This window comes from Neomonachus schauinslandi, chromosome 2, assembly GCF_002201575.2.
Source record: "Neomonachus schauinslandi chromosome 2, ASM220157v2, whole genome shotgun sequence".
Classification (NCBI taxonomy): Eukaryota; Metazoa; Chordata; class Mammalia; order Carnivora; family Phocidae; genus Neomonachus; species Neomonachus schauinslandi.
This window is the reverse complement of record NC_058404.1, coordinates 149,217,491-149,234,531: the sequence shown is the minus strand read 5'-3', so window position 1 is coordinate 149,234,531 and position 17,041 is coordinate 149,217,491. Positions and strand designations below refer to the sequence as shown.

General features: G+C 38.0%; 1 protein-coding gene across 1 annotated transcript in view; it reads left to right on the top strand.

Moving 5' to 3' along the window:
* Nucleotides 1-3,123: 3,123 nt before the first annotated feature.
* STAP1 (signal transducing adaptor family member 1) overlaps nucleotides 3,124-17,041 on the top strand; it is a 42,442-nt gene continuing 28,524 nt past the window's right edge. The window contains exons 1-2 of the mRNA XM_021702268.1: nucleotides 3,124-3,270; nucleotides 13,713-13,784. Of these exons, the coding sequence (XP_021557943.1) occupies nucleotides 3,151-3,270; nucleotides 13,713-13,784 (192 nt within the window). The 5' untranslated portion in view covers nucleotides 3,124-3,150. The remainder of the gene's footprint in view (nucleotides 3,271-13,712; nucleotides 13,785-17,041) is intronic.

Here is a 17,041-nt window from a genome sequence, read left to right as displayed (position 1 = left end):
GGGCTGGAATGGATATTGAGCACCGATCTACCTTATCCCATAAAACAGCAGTAGTGGATCTTAAATGAAGTGAAAAGGAAGAAAAATGTAGACCGAACATTTCTATACATTGAGCTTGATGTGGTTAAAACCAAATTCATTATTGCTCTTTTCCCCCAAACTATCAACCTATCTGGAGTTTTGAGTTTTTATTAAAGCTACCATTATACTATGACTTACGTCATTTAGAAACTAGTATGTGTCCTGTATCTATGTGACATCCAAGAAATATTTATCAGTAATATAAATTACACCCTACACTGCATAAATAGTGAGAACATATAACTAGAAAAACTCTTATAACCTAGATGCAACTCTTTGTACTAAAAATTGTGTTAGCAAATTAAACCACTCTGACAGAGCTACTAATATCACTTCTACAACAGTGATTCCTCGCCTTTTTTTTTCCAGTCCCAAAAGACCTAGTAGAAATATTTTTTTAATAATAATGACTCACCATGGCACAAAGTATTCCACATAGTCATTAAAATTAAAGATGTATTCTTCAGTTATGGATCGTAAATGTAAATGTATTCAATTCAAACATCTTCAAAATTTACTGCAATGAATTGTGATGAAAATGGCAAAAAGCATCAATAAACATTAAGTAAAACAAAGGTCAGAAATTTGGAAGTACAGGAGAGGGTTTGGGGGCTCCTATACAGACTTATTGATTGAATCAATTCTGATAAGTGGATAATAAAGTACTTTAGAGAGCCTTAACTATTGTAAAAATGTGCATTCATTCATTTGAATTGCATTATAACATAAATGACTCAAAAGAGTACTGAGATTTTAGTGTTATATGAGTTACTCTTATATTCCATTCAAAGTTGTTGAACTGTATTAGCCATGTACCTGATGTATAACAAACTCCTGTGGTACAGATACTGATGATGGTTATAATAATTGGACTTAGTGAGTGTGTAGTAGTGAGAATCCATCAAAGTGTTTTAAGCAGGGGAGTGACTTGATTAGACTGCATTTTAAATGAGTCAGAGAAGAAAAAGGGTGAAAAGTAGACAACTGAGAAACATATTGCTGCTCTGGAGACAAGAAGGGAAGAAGCTGTGACCCCAGATAAGTTAAATGGTTTGTTCAAGGTCTCTGAGCCGGTAAAAACAAAATTGGCTTTTCTCTCTACACCCAAACACTTTTTCTACTATGATTCCTTACTTACAAATCCATTATTCACCACCTAAAATCTGAGATATCTCTAAGAGCATTTCCATTGTAATGATGCAGTTGGAAACTATGGACAGATCTAACTGGCTAATCATGTTTCAGCAGGATTTTTGCAGTCTTGGAGTTATTTTTTTCGGAAGACATAATTTGAACATTGGTATATTAACTATTAATGTGACTTGCAGATCAGCAAACCAAAGCATCTTAGGCTGATAAACTGGCTTTTCTTTAATTTTGCTTATTTTTTTAAAGGTAAGAGAGACATAATTAACTAGATGATTATTTCTCAGAAATATTGCTACGTTTACATTTTTCTAGAAGCATTCTTTTCTCCCATGAAACTCTCTGGCCATAAAGCCAGTGACTACTTTTCTCATATTCCAACTACTGTTAGCTCGCAGCATCCTGCCTCGCTTCCCTTTTTCTTTCCATTCTCAGTCCTTATCCCTCCTTTCCTTTCCTCCCTGTTACACCAGCTACCAGCTGCCAAGAAGGTGGATGAGGTCATTTATCAAATCAGGAGGTTTTTCTTTGTCATTCAATTCATTTTCCTATTACATTGAAACTAAAAATTAGCATGGTTTTGTCTCAAAAAAATAAGCTCAACTTATATTGAAGGTTTATCTTAGAAGGTTTGAGTAATAATAGGAAGCAGGTCTTGAGATAATATAAAAGCAAAGGAGTAATTTTGAATCTTCAACTCCCAATATCTGTTTCCAACCATTTTCATTTTGGTGATGCATTAAACACTCTCCTCTAGTTTACTGATAATCGGTCTGTATTGTTATACCTCACTTTGTAGACACTTTGGCTGCGCATATTCAATGGAACCCCTAGTGGTGGAGAAAACCATGTAATGTCTCCACTAGGAAAGGAGGAACAAACTGGAGATTCCTGCCTTATTTTGATTTCTAAGAATCAACTGCTCTAACTGGGGACAATGCTCAGGCCTGGGCTATACTAAATCTAGAATAAATCTTAAATACAGAGGGTGAAATAAGAAATGGTGGAACTTCTCAGGATCCCTGAGAAACATACCAGTATTCCTTCCATGGTTCCCTTCTCCCATCATTCCTTGCACAGTGCTGGGCCAAATCCAGTCTCTCATGGACCCTTTTCCACATGCAGCTACTGAATGCATTTTGGCCCCAGTGTAGCTCTCTAAATCTCACTAGATAACTGTACAGACCCCCATCCATGCATCATAGCATCAGTGATCCACAACTCAGAAAGCATACAAGAACAAAAATTTTAAATATTATAGCTTACTCTGTCAGACAGATTTTGCCAAACATCAACTGGTAACCCACAAACCCAAAAATTCTTATTGACAAAAAAGTAAAAAATCCCATGTTCCCATCACTATGGTTTGTAGTTAGTGGATCATCAAAATGGGCATGGGATAAGGAACTCCAGTTTTTAAAAAAATGTAAACGAAGCTCAGTCCTAAATTTACAACACAAATAGTACTAATAAAATTATCCTGTGAAGTGATTTTTAATGAAGTGGAGTTAATTCAAGTCATGTCTTCTAGGCATGAAAATGGAAAGCAATAAATAAAAAAAGGTGGAAGAAAACAAATGTGACCTTGATGACTCCTCCAAAGTACATAATCACCACATTGGTTCCTTTCATCCCCTGGTGATGTTAATCTTCTGTTTATTTTGCTACTGTAATCCTAAGTAATTCTAAATTTACCCAGAGATTGCCCTTTCAAATTTGGTCTATGCCTGTTCTTTCTCACCTCACAAAAAGTAAAGGAAAAAAAGTGGTGTGTGTGTGTGTGTGTGTGTGTGTGTACTGTTGGTGGTTAAATATAGAGTTGGGACTTCCTCTTTGAACAGTTGCTTTTTCCTCTTACACAAAGGAGATCTCATTTTGTTTGAGCCTGGATATAGTTGAAACCAAACCACACACCGAGAGGGTATGATGGCTAAGAAGCCCCCAAAACCAGCCCCTCGCAGGATCTTCCAAGAAAGGTTAAAGATTACTGCTCTACCTTTGTACTTTGAAGGGTTTTTGTTAGTCAAGAGGTCAGAATACCAGGTAAGTCCATAGATGATAATGTTAAACCAGCAGTTCCTGTCTTAACATAAAAGTAATTTCATGGTGATTTGATGTGATGTGACAAGGGCCTCCTTGTTTCTGTTGCTATTAAACCCTCTTCCTTGGGGCGCCTGGGTGGCTTGGTCATTAAGCGTCTGCCTACTGCTCAGGTTATGATCCCAGCTTCCTGGGATCGAGCTCCGCATGGGGAAGCCTGCTTCTCCCTCCCCCCCCCCCCCCCCCCCGCTTCTGTTCCCTCTCTAGCTGTGTCTCTGTCAAATAAATAAATTAAATCTTAGAAAAAAAAAACAAAACCCTCTTCCTTGAGCTCAGAAATATGCCAATTTTGCACAATTTAAAGACAATGTATGGCTTAAACACATACACGTATATATATCTGTATTATATATAACATTCTAATGTTAAGTTAGTAATGTAAGAAAATTTAATAAGCTACACTTCCAAAGAATTTATTTAAACATTACAAAAGATTTCCACTTAGAAGATAAAATGTTTCCTATATTTTTTCTGCAATTTACTAGTATGCTTCCACGATGACGTGTATCATTAAGATAACATACTATGACTGAAATTAAGCATTTTGCTCCTACTCTCATTTATTTGAAGTTTACAAATAATGATAAAATTATCTTTTAATAGTAAACTTTTGTAAAAAATTATGAAAATGATAAAATTGATACTGTTTAACATTATGCATAGTTATATATTCTAAAAACATTAACATAGTGACTTGAAAAGCTAATATGTAAGTGCAGTGTGGGTAATATATACACAAAGCTACATAAATACATTCACTCTAAGAAAATGCAAAAAGCATTTCGTATTTTTTTTTTTAAGATTTTATTTATTTGACGGAGAGAGAGATAGCGAGAGCAGGAACACAAGCAGGGGGAGTGGGAGAGGGAGAAGCAGGCTTCCCGCCGAGCAGGGAGCCCGATGTGGGACTCGATCCCGGGATCCCGGGATCATGACCCGAGCCGAAGGCAGACGCTTAACGACTGAGCCACCAGGCGCCCATTTCGTATTTTTTTATATGTAAAAATGAAAACTTATAATTAGTTAAAATCAGTGTTTTTAAAATACCAATTACGGAGAATTTGAAATTAATGAGAGAAATAAACATGAAAGTGCCTGTTATTAATGAAAAAGGAAATAATTAAGTTAGGTCAAATTTTATGAAATTTTAATACTAACAAAGTAGAAAAAAATTGTTTCAAGAAATGTCACAAGAAATGTTTAATAATGATAACAGGATATATTTTCTGAAGATTTATTAACAGAAAAATTGTGTATGTGAAAATATCTGTAATACCACATTCTGGTTTTTTTTGCAAAGACATGGTAGCTTACCTTCTGTTATGGGTGTTAAACATATATTAGTAAATTTGGCAGCTACATTAGAATATTTTTCGTTCCTCCTCTATGCTTTTAAAGTGAATTCTATCTTGTTACAACAGGTTATCCACATAGTTACACTTTGCCAGGAAACTGGAATTGGGAAAACAAAATTTCTGATTTGTAATTTAAATTTGGTTATTCTTTAAATAGCTATCGAAGTATTTATAATAACTGCTTCTGATATTGGGGTTTTAAGAAAATATTTAAAGAAGGCATTCCATTGGTATGGTTAACAGAAAGAACAAGGATTTTAGAGAGTCAGTAAAATATGTCTTTACCTAATGGTTTTGCCACTTAAACAGCTTGTGATCTTGTACAAGTTATGCTATCTCCTTGAGATTCAATTTTCTCAAACTATAAAATGGAAAAAATATGACTTGCTACCCAAGGTACTATGCCTGGGACACAACAGGTGCTCAATTAATTTATTCATTCAAGCAATGTTTATTGTGTGTCTCCTATGCACCAAGCATCATATGGACTTCTAGAGAATATAAACATAACACGAAGACCCTACCTTCAAGAGGCTTAGTTTATAGTAAGGAGGGATGACTCCCTTACCTGATTGCTACTCTACCTTTTCTTAGAAAGCATGCTTTGAAATGGAAAGAATAAACTATAGGTATAAATATTTCTGATAAAATTAGCTTGTGTTTCCACTTGAATTCATAGCAACGTATCTTTTACTTGTATGTCAAGGAGAAGAGAGCAAGAGGACAACAATAATGTCGATTTACAGGGTGGTTTCAAGGATTAAAGAGATAACATATAAAATACCTGGTTTACACTAAAGATTAGATTCATTCTCCTTCCATTTCATTATTTATCATATTCTTATTAATATACTAAAATCAGTTTTAAGTCCATAAATACAGTTGACCCTTAAACAGCATAGGTTTGAACTGTGTGGGCCCACTTATATTTGGATTTTTTTTTTAATAAATACAGTACAGTGTTGTATATGTATTTTTCTTCTTGATGATTTTCTCAATACCATTTTCTTCTCTCTAGCTTACTTTACTATAAGGATACAGTATATAATACATATAACATATAAAGTATGTGTTAAACGACTGTTTATGTTACTGGCAAGGCCTCTGGTCAACAGCAGGCTATTAGTAGTTAAATTTTTCTGGAGTCAAAAGTGATATGCAATTTTCAACTGTGCAGGAGGGTCAGCACCCCTAACCCCCCCGCATTGTTCAAGGGTCAACTGTTAATATGGCTCAAAGGAGAGCCACAGGGCTAGAGTGCTAGAAAATGAAAGGTGGGAGAAAAAGCTAAGGAAAATAGAGGGATTTCTAGGCAAGCAGCAGCAAAGTGCCAGGGAACCTTTGAAAGTGAGGGTGAGTCAGGGGTAATAAAAGATTATCTTTAAAGAAAATGGGCTAGAGGAAGTTGGGATGTTCTGCAGAACATTAAGTGGGGTCTTTGCTGAAGGAATTCAAAACATTTAAGCTAGAGAAAATATAACCGAGGAGTAACCTAGTCTGTAAGGAGATCACACATTTAGAGGTGTTTCTTAGCTGTTTTGTGACAGGGGTACTTTTAAGAATTTAAAGAATTTTGCCCCTAGGAAAAGGTGCCAACATATACTATTTTAAATATAATTCCAGAAAGTCCATGGATTCCAGGTCAAGAACCCATTAAAAATACATAATCTTCGTGGGAAAGATAATGAAGGAAGACTTACTTAAGCCACAATACTAGAATTTTGGATTGATCAGGAAGATGATAATAAGAGCATGCCACGGCAGGAAACCAATGAAAACACAGTTCTTGCAAATGGGGAAAATTCTCATTTTTCTGGAACTGTTTAAAAAGAGAACGCTCATAGTTTCTTCAATTTGTGATATGCTAAAATTAAGGACGATGTGTATAATATGTCTTCTTATTAGCCTGAACATAAGAATGTGGTCATCATAATAGCATCAAAATAACGTTTCTCTGACTAGTCCTCTAATTGCCACTAATTCATTGAGAAAAAATTTAGGGCTATCTCAGTTGTGCCCTTAAACATAGTTCTCTATGCTGGTAACCTCCAAATGTTTTAAACAACACACTCCTTTCAAGAAAACATTTTTGAGCACAGATCTCTAATATAAGAATATTAATTTATTTAGAAATTATGTATTGTACTCCTGTACTAATACTTCAAAAAAATATTTCATATATACAGAAAAGTTATTAAGAAAGATAAATGAAATTTAATTAGATATCCTAAAAGTTTCTTCCCAGTGGGATTATCTTGCACACTTTTGGAGTTTATGTGCCCCACTTTGGAGACCACTATACAACATTCTTCCTTGAGCAAAGGTACTTGACTTGCTCACAGGAAAAAGAATCGCAACTTTTTATTGGGGACAGGGGATAGAGAGGAGCATAATTGGATTTTGCATGTAATCCATTTTTACTAGTTACATCAGTAAGAAGAGAGCGCTGGAGAGCCAGGAGATATAAATATCAGTCCAATTATGGAAGCTGGGCAATTCCCTTAAATCTTTTAATCTGTTTCCTCTTTTGTAAGATAGATAATTACTCTCTTGTATAACTGAATGGGTTGTTGTGATGATCAAATGGACTATATAATAATGGGTATATTTTTTTGAGATACGGACATAAGATAGATACCATACTAGGCTCTTAATGTCCTGTTGCTCTGATTCTCACAGTAACTCTTTTGTGTAGAAATTATTTTATTTACTTCACAGGTGAATGAGCTGTGACACAAAGGTTATGTTCAAGGTTCCTCATCCATTAAGGAGGCTAGCTTGGATTTTATTGAAAAGCATTTGGCATCATGATGCCTCTCAAACTAAACTAATTCCATTTGATTGTGGGCTTCCAAAGGTTGGGGATGTCTAATCACTAGATTCTTTATCATATTGAGCTCAATAGTAGCTCAGTAGACTTTCAAAAACATTTGTTTAATTGAATAAAAATGAGATAGTGACCTTAAACTCTAAATGCAAGGTCAGCTAATAATTATGAAGCTAGCGATAAATTCAAAATCCCATTTCAGTTCCTTTTCTTCAGAAATTCAACACTAATTATTGCTAAAAAATAAAAAAAAAACTGTGCTAAATGTATTTCATTCAAAAATGTGTTCTTCAAAATTAATTTTTAAAAATATTTACATATCTCTATAGATATAAATATATACCAAGGTGTTGATTATTGAGATTGATATTTATAGATGCCTCAGATTGTACTGGTATGTTCATAAGAGCTTATCAGAAACTAAATCAAGACTGTGATCTCTGCATTCTGAATACAAGTTTGATCTGTTCTTAGGTTTGTAGCTGTGGTTGGAGTTCACAGGACCTACCGCTATTTGTAATCTTTCTTTTCCTCCAGGCTGCCTTCACTATCAACTCAGTGCCTTTGTTCTTACTTCTTCCCCCACTTAACAAACCCTCTTTAATCCTTTCCATGAGTCTGTATGTTTGTTTCCCAGTAAAACTCTTTTTTTAAAAAGATTTTATTTAGAGCTGGGAGATGAGCAGAGGGGAAGGGAGAGGGACAAGCAGACTCTGCACTGAGGACAGAGCCCTACACAGGGCTCGATCCCACCACCCTGAGATCACGACTTGAGCCGAAACCAAGAGTGGATGCTTAACTGACTGAGCCACCCAGGCACCCCAACCAGTAAAATTCTTATTTTTCCCTGATTAATTCTACTCTCTCTCATGACTGAACACCTCAGTAATTTTTCTTAGAAGCACAGATGGATGTCTGTCTGTATACAGAAAAAACTCAATAAACTTTGGCTATTAGTGATTTTAGTTTTTCTGTCTTATGGCAGGTTAATACTCATGAGGCTAATTAAGAAGATGAACAGAGTGGTACACTTTGACTTCAGGGTTTTCTCATGCTTTCTTTTCCTCTGAGAATCAGAGAATCTCCAGTTTGAACTTGAGTCTTAGATGCCATATTCCAGAAAACTACACAACCTGTGATTAGGTTCTCCAATTAAAGTGCCTGCATTCTGAGCTCTCCCACTCTCCCTCACCCCCAACCTAGTTCCAAAATACAGTGTAGCTTTGACTTGCTCCTTGCATTGCAGAGGCTTATCACTAGAGCAGAATGTGAAGGCCTTAAAAAGAAATATGATTTTAAAAAAAAGCTTCCCTCCTCAAATTTGAATTGTTTTATTATTAATCTAAAGTCAAGGGGCGCCTGGCTCAGTCGGTTGAGAGTCTGCCTTCAACTCGGGTCGTGATCCCAGGGTCCTGGGATGGAGCCCCATGTCTGGCTTTCTGCTTAGAGGGGAGTCTGCTTCTCCCTCTCCCTCTGCCTGCCACTCTGCCTACTTGTGCTCTCTCTCTCTCTCTCTCTGTCAAAATAAAATAAATAAAATCTTTTAAAAAAAAGAAAGAAAGAAAGTCAAACCTGGGGCGCCTGGGTGGCTCAGTCCTTGGGCATCTGCCTTTGGCTCGGGTCATGATCCCGGGGTTCTGGGATTGAGTCCCACATGGGGCTCCTTGCTCAGTGGGGAGCCTGCTTCTCCCTCTCCCACTCCTCCTGCTTGTGTTCCCTCTCTCGCTGTGTCTCTCTCTGTCAAATAAATAAATAAAATCTCAAAAAAAAAAAAAAGTCAAACCTGATAATTGGGGCGCCTGGGTGGCTCAGTCGGTTAAGCATCTGCCTTCAGCTCAGATCATGATCCCAGGGTCCTGGGATCGAGTCCCACATCGGGCTCCTTGTTCAGTGGGGAGCCTGCTTCTCCCTCTCCCGCTGTCTGCCGCCCCCCCTGCTTGTGCTCTCTCTCTCTGTCAAATAAATAAATAAATTCTTTAAAAAAAAAAAAAAGAAAAGAAAGTCAAACCTGAGAAAATTCAAGTATTTTTCAACAGAGTAACTAGATGCTCTTATGGGTTTTACAGAACATCTGACTGATCATAGAGACAGTATATATATTAGCAACTTCTCAAGCCGAATTTCTCAATGTAGTTTTCTATTTCTCTATTTAAGACAATATGAAAGCACACTTTCATACTATTTGTGAATGGCAATGGGTTTCATTATCCTGGCTCACAAAATATCCTCCCTTTCTCATATATAATCCCATTGAAAAAGATCTATTTTGGAGATTTTTAGATGCCACCACTGTCACATACACACATAAAATCACCATTGTGCAAAAAATATATGGATAATTTAAAATGCAAAGTACCTGTTAATAATGTGAGTGATGAGACAATGCTTTTTTTTTTTTTAAGTGGCTAACATTTATGGAACACTTGCTAAATCCCAGATCCTATGTACTTTATATACAGCATTATTCCATTTAATCCTTAAACAACTCTAAGAAGCAAGAGCAGGAGGCTGGTGCCTACCTCTATTCTTGGTCCGTTAACAGTGCACCCTCATATAGGAGACACAGTCGTCACCATCATCATCACCTTTATAATTCAGGACTTTTAATACATTCACAAAGTTGCACAACATTACCACAATCTAGTTCTAGAACATTTTCATCATGCTAAAAAGGAACCCCATTAGCAGTTATTCCCACTTCCCCTGCTCTATAGATTTTTATATCCATTTATGGGGATTTTTTTTTTTTGTCTCCCAAGTATGAAGCCAACTAAAAATTAAGACAGAGGAATCCCACAAAGATCAGTTAGGTACTTTTATCATCAATAAAATCTATCGATATGTGGTTTAGATTTATGGCCAAAACAATGCTAACACTTTACCCCAGATTTAGGTAGGCTTGAGCTACCTTGAGTCACTCACTGACTCAGTTTAAGAGCCATAATGCTGCCCCTCTTGGAGGCCCTTTGCCACATGGCAGGACCAGAGAAGATCGCCCACTCCCTCCCAGTAGGCTGAGCAGAGAGAGGATAGACAGGGGTTAAGTTGAGCATATTGTCTCCAACCTAGGTCAGTCCTACTGTCTGCAGAGGAGATAATTCACTCTCTTGCACTGTGCAGGGTAGATCAGAGGGCATAAGAAGGCAGCAGAAAAACCAGGCAAAGCGCTACCGCAATGCCAACAACAAACACTTTGTATATGAAAAGAGGGAAATAAAAGATTTCTGATGGGGCTGAAGGCAAGGTTTGTTTTCTGGTCTTATTAAACTGCTTGACTCTGAGATGTGTCGGGTAAATACTGGGTATCTGGATTTCAGATAAGAGGAAGAATTTATTTGCCCAGTTTCATAATTGCTCCTTTGGGGGCCATCTATTGGCTGATCCTTCAATCTTATGCCCCTTAGAGTTGGCCTTTGTTAATTTGTTCTTGGCTCAGGAGGCATCAGCAGGTTCCATACATTACATTATAGCCAACTGTCAATTAGGAGGTAGGATGTTGTGGAAAGACCACAGGTCCTGGATGAAGAAACCTGTGCCACGTTCCAGCTCTGTCCCTAAGGTAGATCACTACAGTACTACCAGTTTGTTCAAGCCTCACTGTATGCATCTTCCCTTGAAATGTGACTTTTCTGCTCTTCCATCAAGAGATTGCATTTATTTTTCTACCCCTCGAAATCTGGGCTGGGCCATGCTTTGGTGAACGTGACAAAAGCACATTAGAAAGTACTCACACATTGGACCTTGCCCTCTCTTGTTCCTGGGAATCCTTCCGCTAGCATGTGGACAAGTCTAGGTTACCTGACTGGAGACAAGACCCTATGGAGTGAGACTCCAGTTGTCTCAGTGGGGGATTTTCCAACACCAACAATCACTTCTCTGATTCTCTGGACACCAAGTAGGTGTTCAACAATTCAGCTCAATTCTGACGCTACCTATCCAGACATAGTGCAGACCCCATGTCTTAATTAAGGGCTCGGTCCCACAGGGCTGCCCTCCACTTCAGTCACCAATTTTAAGTTCCAGGCCTCCCATACTTCTGATCAATTCACTATAAATCAAGAGTTCCTGGGGCACCTGAATGGCTCAGTCAGTTAAATGTCCAGCTCTTGATTTTGGCTCTGGTCATGACCTCAGGGTTGTGAGATGGAGCCCTGAGTTGGGCTCCATGCTTGGCGGGGAGTCTGCTTGGGATTCTGTCTTTCCCTCTTCCTGTGCCCCTCCCCCTGCTGGCTCTCTCACTCTATAAAATAAATAAATAAATCTTAAGGAAAAAAAAAAGAATTCCCATGACCCCTTTCTAAGATTTGATAATTTACTAGAATAGCCCACAGCACTCAGGAAGACACTTTACTTATATTTACTGGTAAGGGATACAAAAGAACAGGCAGATGAAGAGGTACTTAGGGCAAGGTCTGGAAGGGTCCCAAGCACTCATGCTTCTGTCTCTATTGAGTCGGGCCGCACTACCCTCCCAGGATGTGGATGTGTTCACCAATTAGGAATCTCATCAAATCACGTTGTTCAAGAGTTTTTATGAAACTTAAATCTCCCAGCCCACCCCCCTTTTTGCCTAGAGTTTGGTGGGTGGGGCTGAAAATTCCAACCCATTAATCAGTTGTTCTTCTGGCCACCAGACCTAGCCTGAAGCTACCAGGGGTCCCATCCGAAGTCACCTCATTAGTATAAACTCAGGTATTATGTAAAGGGGCTCATTGTGAATAATAAAAACACTCCTGTCCCTCAGGAAATTCCGAGTTTTAGCCTCTCTATGCCAGGAACTGGGGAAAAAGACCAAATATGTTTCTGATTGTATCACTCTCAGTTCTGCATTCCCAGCTAAGACCCCAGGCAAGTGAGTGAGGCCACCCTAGACCTGCCACAGGGAAGTATGCCCAAAGAATCATCACCAGCATCAGCATGATGGGAAATAGAATTCCTATTTTAGTCCGCTAAGTTTTAGGGCTGCGTGTTACACAGTAAAAGCTAACTAAAATAGCACCTTATCAGGCATGAAGAGAAAGGGAGAAAGTAGTTCTACTAAGAACATGAGAAAGGTGGTTGTTTTAATTCAAAATGAATTTAATCTTGAGCTTCCGGGAGCCAAGGCAAATAAAAACAAGATGGGCTGTAGAGTTCCCATTATTTGAGAAAAGACGTATTCTGAAGAGGTGACAAACATTTTCTGGTAAAAAAAAAAAGGATAAACGATATGTCAGTATTAAAGAGACCCAAAATACTATAATATATAAAAAGTATCTTCACATTTTATAAGCAAAAGAAAAAAATTTCATGTAATTCCCTTATATTAATCCTCAATATTAAGTCAAGATAATCCAACGTGTTATAAAAACTGAGCTTATTAAACCCTAAAGAAGGAATGATCAACATGTCTATGAAACTGGAATTTTTAAAAACGTACTTTTGGAAAGAGCTGCGTATGAAGGTAAGTCTTAAGATGTGGAAGGATTTTATTCTCGAAATCCCCTTGCCATTCTTTTGTAATACAGCCATTCTTCATATAAAATGTAAATTACCCTTATTTAAATAAATTTTCACTTGAGTGAAATGAGACTTTAAATTTTTTAAACTTAAAAAGTTGTATTTCTATAGAACCCATAATAATGTGAATGTAGCAATAATGAAATATTCACCACATGAATGAAATTTGGACTTCAAAGTTTAGTTTTGATCATGTTAAGTTATTTTTATGATTATGAACTGTTCACATTGCCTTTATTTATATAAACATATACTATTTATAGAACTCAAACTACGAGCCATGTACTCTGCTAAGTGCTTTACATTTATCAATCCATTCAATCCTTTCAACTGTTCTGGAATGTAGATATTTAATGCTTGCCCTATCCTGCCCCTTTAAATGACCCCTTTTACAGGTGCAAACTTCCACTGAAACCTACATAAAAAGTCAAGTGTCTTAAATCAATGGGGAAAGTTTTGAAAAATGATCTATTTAAACACAAATCAAATCATATCCTTACCTCACACCTTATGCTAAAATAAATTTGTAAAGGATTTAATCAAGAGTTAAATGTAAAATTAAGCCATAAAATTAGGTGATTTATCTCAGGATAAAGAAGAACCTTATATCAAATAGCAATTAAGAAAGTTACAAAGAAAAATATTAATAGGAAAATACGTGAATATATACCAATGAAATAATGCTTATAATTTTTTTTCCACAGGAGTATAAACATTATTGGACAGAGTTGAGAGGAACTACACTTTTCTTTTATTCTGACAAAAAAAGTCCAACAGTAAGTAGTAAAACATATTCAGCTGATTGAATTTTTCCTAATATAGACTTGTCGTATAGTTTTATTCATTTGGGGTTTTCTGTCTTCCGACGTAAATATATTCTAGTAAAACCAATTCAAATAAGAACTTTTGTTATATCTGTGGGAGCTATCAGGTATAAGACCTATGGTAAAATTTCCAGGGCACCTCAGAAGAAGGTATAAACTCATGCCTTTAACTTTGCATTTTTTTTTTCTTTCGGATGCCAATAATAGAAACAGCTGAAACGTGAAATTTTTATTTTATTTTTTTTAAGATTTTATGTATTTATTTGAGAGAGAGAGAGAGCACAAGCAGGGGGGAAGGGCCGAGGGAGAGGGAGAAGCAGACTCCTTGTTGAGCAGGGAGCCCGACGCAGAGCTCTATCCCAGGACCCCGAGATCATGACCTGAGCTGAAAGCAGACATTTAACTGACTGAGCCACGGGGGTGCCTCGAAATGTGAGAACTTCAGCCAGATATCTGGATACAACTTGTTTAATGCCAAGGGATAACCTAAATTTCCCCAGCTTTTTACCTTGCTCTAGCATGCACTAATGATCTGAAAAGAACTAGATAACCCCCAAAGCCTTATAACATATGTCACAATTTAATTTTCCTAGGGAGACAAAAACATAACCCACTATAGAGGACTTCTAAGAGCTTAAGCATGAGAATAACAATGAAGAGATTCTAAGACTTATTTATTAGTAGTAATTTCAAATAAGTGATTTGTATTTCACCTTTCCCACAAAAATCGAAAACTGTGTATTTCATTTTTTCCACAAATAGCATTTTAGTGCCAAATGCTTGCCTACCTTGGAATGCAGTGCCCTTAGGAGATTTTATGATCTGGTCACTTGTTTATTTCTTTTTTTTAGATTTTATTTATTTATTTGACAGAGAGAGACACAGCGAGAAAGGGAACACAAGCAGGGGGAGTGGCAGAGGGAGAAGCAGGCTTCCCGCTGAGCAGGGAGCCCGATGTGGGGCTCGATCCCAGGCCCCTGGGATCATGACCTGAGCCGAAGGCAGACGCTTAACGACTGAGCCACCCAGGCACCCCTGGTCACTTGTTTAAATATAAACACTTTGGACCGTGGATGTAGTAGCCCACAGTTCTTAGAACATCATTATTACATGTCCAGATCTAGTGAAAGGAACAGAAAAAGAGCCTTTGTGATGTATTCCAGCTGCAGGCATTTCAGTGCCAATTGTGGTAAACTCACCAGACGTTGTTTCAAAAAATAAACAAAAAACACACTTAAAATGATCATCTTTCACCAGAGTTCTGGATAGATCTGTGTAAAGGTGTTTCCAAACACCATAATAAATTTAACAAAATGAATTCTTCTGTTGTGCCTTCCTATTTCCTATGGATGTCAGTAAACCCATGACAACCCCTGGCCTACACCGTGTGTAGCACAGGTAAGCAGGAGAGCAAACAGGTACTGCTCACTTACTCCCTGGCAGGAGGCGGTACCGCTTAGTCACGACAGCCTGCTCTTCAGGCTGACTGCCTGGGTGTTTACGCTGGCCCTGCCACTGTTAGTTGTTGGTTCTCAGGCCAGTTACCAACCTCTCTGTGTCTCAGTCTATCAGGCAGGAAAGTGGTAGGAAACAGATGACATCTCAAATTGGGCATTTTTTTTTTAAGATTTTATTTTTAAGTAATCTCTACACCCAACGTGGGGCTCGAACCCCCGAGATGAAAAGTTCATGCTCCACTGACTGAGCCAACCAGGCACCCCGCAAATTGGGCATTTTTGAAGAAAGTTTAATGAAGATGCTATATTCAAAGCTGTGGACAGGATGTAGGAAAACCACAAAGGGTAGAACAGAACTCTGAGGCTAGTAACAGCACCCTTCTATCACGTCCAGCATATGAAAAAAAAGTGGGAGAACAGTGAACAGAGGTGTGCGAAGGTGAGTGCATTGAGAAGAGTATGATCTTTGACTGAGGAAACAATTGCATAGGATAATAAATAGCTCACTCTCCTCAGTCTTCTGATCTCCTGCCAGTGTCAACCAGGGTCCCACCCAGTGGGAAGTCAGATGTTGTCCACATTAGTCTCTCTCCTGGTGCGTAGCACTGTGCAGTGAAGGGATAAAAGTATACCTAGACGGCCAAATAAAAGATCTTGTCCAACACGCTTATTTTCACATCTCTAAAATTAGGATGAAAAGTGTAGCCCATGTCATGAGGTTATCAAAAGGTTTAAACAAGGTAGTGAAGGTAAGGACTTAAGAGAGTAGCTGGCACAGAGTAAGCAATCAAGCATTTTATTATTTTTTTAAATTTTTAAAAATTTTATTTATTTGAGAGAGAGTGAGAGTGCACAAGCCAGGGGAGGGGCGGAGAAGCAGACTCCCCGCTGAGCAAGAAGCCCCATGTGGGACTCGATCCCAGGACCCTGGAATCATGACCTGAGCCGAAGGCAGACGCTTAACCGACTGAGCCACCCAGGTGCCCACATTCAAGCATTTTATATACAAACTCATCTAATTCTCATAACAACTCTGCAGAGTGGGTACTGTTTTAATCACCACTTACAGATGAGGGTAGTCAAGTTTCAGGATTCAGAAATTGTGCAAGATCAGACAGTGAATGAAAGGGATATAATCCAGATCTTGCTCCTGAGCCAGCATTCTGAACCACTGTGTCACGAAGAGACTGTTACAATGAAATCCTGCAGAACTGTCCATCTACCGATTTTGTTAAAAGAGGGTACAGGCTTTAGGAAATGTGTTGGGTGATAGTCTCAGGAGAAAGCACAGAGACAGAACAGGTGAGAACTAGATATTCGGCGGATAGTTGGGAAGAATTTAAAGCTGCCTTTATTTGAAAGGCTGTCAGGAGGTCATGTGAAAGAGCCTGTGAATTTGTTTCATGTTATTGCAGAGAAAGGGGACTGGGACCAATGGATGGAAATTCTCTGGAAGAAAAACTATGGCTTAATATGAGGAAAAGCTTGCTAGCAGGCAGAGTGGCATAGGAGGCCTGAGTTTCCTGTTGTTTGAGATATTCCAACATAGACAGGATGGCTACATGGAGGGATACCCTGAAGGAGATTCAAGCATCAGAGGGCAATAGATTAGACAGATGACCTTTAAGGCTCTTTTCAACACTACAATTAAAAAAAACAAAAAAAAAGATGTAAGTTCCTTTCTTCTAAGCAATAGATCAGTTTATAGCACTCTATCTAATTTGGCCACTTCTTCCTCTGTTGCTTCCTCCT